This window comes from Verticillium alfalfae, genomic scaffold (assembly GCF_000150825.1).
Source record: "Verticillium alfalfae VaMs.102 supercont1.1 genomic scaffold, whole genome shotgun sequence".
Lineage (NCBI taxonomy): Eukaryota > Fungi > Ascomycota > Sordariomycetes > Glomerellales > Plectosphaerellaceae > Verticillium > Verticillium alfalfae.
The window spans coordinates 2,062,098-2,067,759 of NW_003315038.1; the positions used below are offsets into that span (position 1 = coordinate 2,062,098).

A 5,662-nucleotide genomic window follows, 5' to 3' on the forward strand; every position below is an offset into this window, starting at 1 on the left:
GCATCGGCAGAACCGACTTTCACCTTACACTATCATCATGGCATCTTATCGACACTTCTCCACATGTGGGCTCGCTCCCATCGGCCGTTCACTCGTCTCTCACCCTGCTTTATGCCGCTTTCCAAACGATTACCCCATCCGCTATCATTTCGCTAACCTTCCGCCTCTTCGTCTTTTACTGCGCCACCCGCATCATCCCTGCGGTGCGTGAGTCTGGCGCTCGCGCATTGATGGAACAGCCTAGCGAGGAGGAATCGGACGCTGTTAACCGACTTTTGGGGCTTGCCTCATATTTCTCGCCATCGATCTTAATCGCCATGTACACCAGTCTTCTGCTTCAGCACTTTAACACCGACGACGGCCCGGATGGTTGGAGTCTGCGAGGGAATGATGCCGGAGGAAACGTCTGGCGATGGATCAACATTGCTGCGACCATGTCATTATATGCGATTGAGCTGTATCTGGGCAGCGATGATCCAGAGAGCGGCCTCACAAACCACTGGAAGATGGACTAAAGGTTGCAAGGGGGAAGACCAACAGATGCACGCGAGGTGCTGAACATAGCTTGGCCATGATCTATTGCGCGACAGAAAGGCGGAGCCGTGACAGAGCTTGAGAAGGATACCCCGAGAGATGGAAAGGAGTATGGAGTAGGAAGAGAGCAAGGCAAGGGAAAGAAGTGAAACATGATGCGTTGGGCTCAGACGCTACCATTCAGTGAGCAGTACATAGATCGATCAGGCAACGAAACTGCGGTTTAACGACAGGTTTCTGGTTGGAGCAGAGCTCGAGGCGTTCGGAGGGTTTCACACAGGTCGTTTTTGCATCTCTGCCTCAAATGATGGTTCTCGTCATCACAGGGCTCGTCGTGGCGCTCGGGCTTCGATGGCTACGAGGCGACGATGATTGGCAAGCGTTGCTGTTGCATGTCTAGCTTTAATTCGCGACAGTTTTGGCAATTCAACCATTTTTATTCATGGCGCTTTTTTGAAATGCTTCTATTGGAGATGTGCTGGTCGACTTGGCTTCGTTATTCTGAGGGGGCCGTTGTAGCAGGGTTGTTACGGTTGGGGTACAGGCACTACTGAGACATCTTGCTGCTTGATGACATCGCAACGACCGTCTCCAGCTTTTGCCTGAACCTCGGCCCCCAGCACCCAAGGGAAGCAAGCTTCAACGCTCAACCACATCACAACGCTTCGCCAGTATCGTATTTGTCTTTTGGTCACTTGAACCACGAGCTAAAGGTTTCTTTATCCCTCACTACAGCTATCATCGCAATCTTGAACCTCGAGCCACCGCCGAGATGTCTGGAGTGGAACCCCCCATGACCGCGTCTGCGGCGGAGCTGTCTGCCTCAAAGCGAACAATCCTCATGGCCGGCCTACCTTGTGATGTTTACGGACTTGAAGAGATAGCCTCTCTGCCAACAACTGCAGTCTCCTGTCTCTGGCTCCACCATCCTCGCACGCGACGCAAGGAAGATATGGCTGACTTCGCCATGCGCATTGTGTCTGACTGGCACCAGCGACGCAAAGACGGCCACTCAACCCGCGGGCTCATAGCCGTCATTTTTGACCAACGGAATCATGGTGGACGTCTCGTGGAACAGCGAGCCAATAATGCCTGGAAGAAGGGTAACGCTACACACGCTATCGACATGGCGGGTGCCATCACGGGCATGGTGTCTGATACCCGGGGCCTCATTGATCTCGTGGATGGCTATGTTGCACATGAGCTCAGAGGAATGAAGGAGGGGGGCTGGGACAGCGATATTGACCAGCATCTGCTCTTGGGCGTTAGCCTGGGTGGCCACAGTGCCTGGCAGGCCCTGTTCGCTGAACCGAGGATCCGCGCAGCAGTCATCATCATTGGCTGTCCTGATTTCATGGGTAAGTCTGACCTTCGATTGTCTATATATAGAATAGTTCCTGGCCCGGTGATTGAGGTTCAAGTGACGATACTGACATGTTTGCAGCCCTCATGACCAATCGTGCCAAGAACGCGGAGCTATCGACTTACAGCGCTGAGGACAAGGGCACTTCCTTTCTGGGAAGCAAGGATTTCCCCAGGGATCTGGTTCAGGCTTGCGCTAAACATGATCCGAAGGCTATTCTCTTTGGCACGAATTCGATTTCGAAAAAGCCATCCGAAGAAGAGCAGCAGCGGCTGAGGACGGTTCTGGATGATCGTATTAAGGGCAAGAAGCTCCTCGTCTGCTCCGGCGGCGATGATCGTCTGGTGCCCTATTCTCAATCAAGGCGGTTCCTTGAATTTTTAGAGGGTGCTACAAAGACTTGGTACAATGATGGAGGCGTCGTCCTGGAAAACAAGGTGTACGAGGGGGTCGGCCATGCCTTCAGCGAAGGCATGGTGGAGGATGCGGTGAGGTTCTTGCTAGATGAGGTAGCGTCGGGTCCTCCGGGAGACGGGAGGGGGAGGCATGGCTCGGAAGAGAGAAAGTCCAAGATATAGCTATTGTCAATCCGGGCAGGAGGTTAAGAGAGAACCGAACGCTGAAGATCAAGGAACGGAGGGTCTATTTCAATCGAAAATCGAGCGCCCTGGAGAACTCCAGTGTGCCTCAAGCCCACGGTCTGAATCCCTCATCCGACAGCCTCACGCCGCCAAGCTCTGTGATTGTTGTTTGAATGCCACTTCTGATCCTCTCTTCTTCAGTGCGAAACAGTGCCTGGTCGATAAGCCAGTGATTGCGCTTCGCTCTCTTGCCTGCTAAGGTCTGGCCGGCACCATGGGGGTCGGCTTGCCACTGGTCCACAGCCACCTGAACACCCGCCAAAGCCTCTTGATTTCGCACATCCTGTCCAGAAAGCGCCGTCATTCCGGGCGGATCAAGGCCATGAAATACGACGCGGTGTAGAGGAAACCCGATGGCACTGCAATGCCCCTCAACAATCCGAGCTCGCTTGAATGCATGACTGACAATTGTGATCAGTTGAGGCCATGCTACAAAATCATAGCGACGCCAAAAGGCAATGACGGAGAAAAGGACGTTGTGGTACGAGTCCAACGCTTGTTCCTCTGTGAATATACGACTGGTCGTGTCGCTTCCTGTGGGCAGGATGTCGAAGTAGTTGTTTGCTGAAGCCAAGTTGGCATAGCTTTGAGCCTCAGAAAGGCGTGTTTCTCGACGAGTAGATCCTCTGCACAAGAATGAGCTGAGGCCAACATTATTGAGGTTATGAGGGAGTTGCATACCCGGAAAACACCAGAACTGCGTTGTGATTTTCACTAATGCATTGCAGACCAGCCTTAATGTGATCGACGAAGGTTGGAGTTTCTCCAGCTTGGAAGTCTGCAATCAGCCATTCCGATTCGTCTGAGCCCTTCGTTGGCCCGCCGGTCCAGACGCCATGGCAGCACACAATCACGAGATCAGTTGGAGTCACCATCTTCACCTTTGATCAGGGCCATTCGTAGATGTCTTAACACCCGGAGAAGACAGATTTTGAGCGCATAAATCCCTCAAAGAAGTACATGATCATGTGACGAGATATTCCATGTATAATGAATTTTTATCATTTGGGATCTTTGAAAGGCCGTGCTAGCTAGATAGCCAAGACTCTGATATCACCCTGAGTAGATTTGAGGCACATGAGACCTCAAATCTCCTCAGCACGCCTTTCATGTGCAAATATGTCATCGAATAGATCATAAGCGTCACCCACTAGGTACAGACTTCCTGTCACTACCACAGGTGTGTTGTGCTGAGCTGCCCATGAACTCCCTTCGGCCAATGTACCAGATGGTGTACTGCTCTCATCAAAGTTGCGAACCGTGAAACCGAGCGTCTGGATTGTTTGCGCAAGGGACAATGGCTCGACTGGTTCCACCCAGGGCATCGTTGGTCGCCTGCGGAAAGCTACACATGCGACTTTGTCATCTGGCCGGAAGAGTGTCCTGAACATGCCTTGGGCATCCTTTCCATCCTGATTTGATACGGCGATGACCCACGATATGGGCTCATCATTTTGACGTACATGCTTCTCTACATATGCCGATAGGGTGCTCGCGGACTGGGGGTTGTGCGCGCCATCGACAAGAAATGGCTTGTCCTTGCGGGAAGAAAATTGGCGACTCACATCAAGCCATGAAAGCCTTCCTCGGTGTAAGGCATTTGTCATGACAGGCAACGCCTCGGCAACTGAGAGCTTCACCTCGGGGAAGGCGAGGCGGAAAGCTGCGATGGCACAAGCCATGTTTTGGGCCTGATGAGGCATGACCTCGGACTGGTACAGCTCTTCCAACAGATCTCTGGAATCTGTCGTCAAGTAGAGGGGCGCACCGACTCCGAGTGCGTGTTGGCGAAAAACCTCGAGAACCTCTGGCGGGTTGCTGCCATCCACAACGCATGGCACATCGGCCATCATGATGCCTGCTTTCTCCTTGGCGATCTCGGGCAGGGTCTCGCCGAGCATTTTTTGATGATCCAGTCCGATCTTGGTGATGACAGTGACTTTCTTGGTGCGGAGTGCGTTGGTCGAGTCTAGCCGCCCACCTAAGCCGACTTCCACGATTCCCACATCGATCGTGGCATCATCGAACGCTGTGAAGGCCGTCATGGTGACCAGCTCAAACTCGGTCAACGGAGCCAGCACTCTACTGGTCGGCAGGTCTCCTTGTCCGTCTTCTGCCGTCCTCAAGGCCTGGTCATCCAGGATCTGCTGCCGATAACGGGCGTAATTCCTCTGAAGGATTGGGACACCGTCAATCTTGATGGCGTCTCGAGGCTCAACTAGGTAAGGTGACGTGAACAAGCCATTGTGAATGTTGGAACGTTTACAGAGAGCCGACAAGTATGTGCAGACCGACCCCTTCCCGTTTGTGCCGGCGACGTGGATGGCTTCCCATGACTGAGACACTGATCCCATGGCGCGAGCCATGCGCTGGAGGTTCAGGCTGACACCCTTCATCTTGCAACGCCCTTGTTAACGATTTTCTGGCGGCAACGCTCTGGACCTCTCAGCAGAAAGCGGGCAGCAATGTGTGCAGGTACAGGCATGAATGAACAGATTGTCAAAATACTGAAACGAATTCGGGGGCGAATGAAAAATGGCCAGGTTCCATCCGACGAATATACTTTGTCTCTCGACGAAGCACAGGAAGACAGTGGATACATCTAAACCATATATGCCATCACGGGATTTACTACTCAAACCGGCCAAGATATAGGGGCAGGGGAGGCGATTGTAGATGTTATGCTATTAGCGGGTACTCGAGAATAATAAGCCGCGACTGACAGTGCAGAGCACCGCACTACCACTAATGTATACAAGTCCGGAAGGCGTATTAGGATGCCTTACGTCAGTAAATGGGCGAATGAGAGTAGCCTGCCTCGTCATCTCTCTGCCCCCTTGGCCCCTTGCCCCCTTAGCCCCCCCATGCATTCGACCTCTCCCGCCACATCCACTCTTCAACTGTCCGCCCCAAGGATCACCTAGTCCACGACCTGAGGCCCCGAAAAAATCCACTTCACGGCCGCGCGTGCGCTTGGTACCATCATTACGCATCGCATCGCGACAATCACGCCGACCACCCCGCCATCTCGACACAGGCTTGGATTGACTCTGTGTGTCGCAATTGCATCTGCATTCGCCACTGCGCATCCCATAAACATGGGTCTCCCGTAAGTGATTGCCGT

General features: G+C 53.1%; 5 protein-coding genes across 5 annotated transcripts in view; 3 read left to right on the plus strand and 2 right to left on the minus strand.

Annotated features, from left to right (window-relative positions):
* Positions 1-317: 317 nt before the first annotated feature.
* VDBG_00625 (ER membrane protein) lies at positions 318-515 on the plus strand (the record flags this gene model as incomplete). Its single annotated transcript, XM_003008897.1, has 1 exon — positions 318-515. One exon carries the CDS (start codon positions 318-320, stop codon positions 513-515), a length of 198 nt encoding a protein of 65 aa, XP_003008943.1.
* Positions 516-1,306: 791 nt separating this feature from the next.
* VDBG_00626 (conserved hypothetical protein) lies at positions 1,307-2,475 on the plus strand (the record flags this gene model as incomplete). Its single annotated transcript, XM_003008898.1, has 2 exons — positions 1,307-1,892; positions 1,979-2,475. The coding sequence occupies 2 exons, from the start codon at positions 1,307-1,309 to the stop codon at positions 2,473-2,475; spliced, it is 1,083 nt and encodes a 360-aa protein (XP_003008944.1).
* A 72-nt stretch (positions 2,476-2,547) lies between these two features.
* VDBG_00627 (conserved hypothetical protein) lies at positions 2,548-3,423 on the minus strand (the record flags this gene model as incomplete). The annotated part of the gene is made up of 2 exons (XM_003008899.1): positions 2,548-3,164; positions 3,220-3,423. The coding sequence occupies 2 exons, from the start codon at positions 3,411-3,413 to the stop codon at positions 2,585-2,587; spliced, it is 774 nt and encodes a 257-aa protein (XP_003008945.1).
* Positions 3,424-3,520: 97 nt separating this feature from the next.
* On the minus strand, positions 3,521-5,079 carry VDBG_00628 (folylpolyglutamate synthase; the record flags this gene model as incomplete). The annotated part of the gene is made up of 1 exon (XM_003008900.1): positions 3,521-5,079. One exon carries the CDS (start codon positions 4,932-4,934, stop codon positions 3,624-3,626), a length of 1,311 nt encoding a protein of 436 aa, XP_003008946.1.
* A 449-nt stretch (positions 5,080-5,528) lies between these two features.
* VDBG_00629 (hypothetical protein) overlaps positions 5,529-5,662 on the plus strand; it is a gene marked incomplete at both ends in the record, with an annotated part of 1,855 nt that continues 1,721 nt past the window's right edge. Inside the window, one exon of the mRNA XM_003008901.1 lies at positions 5,529-5,647. Within this exon, the coding sequence (XP_003008947.1) occupies positions 5,637-5,647 (11 nt within the window). The remainder of the gene's footprint in view (positions 5,648-5,662) is intronic.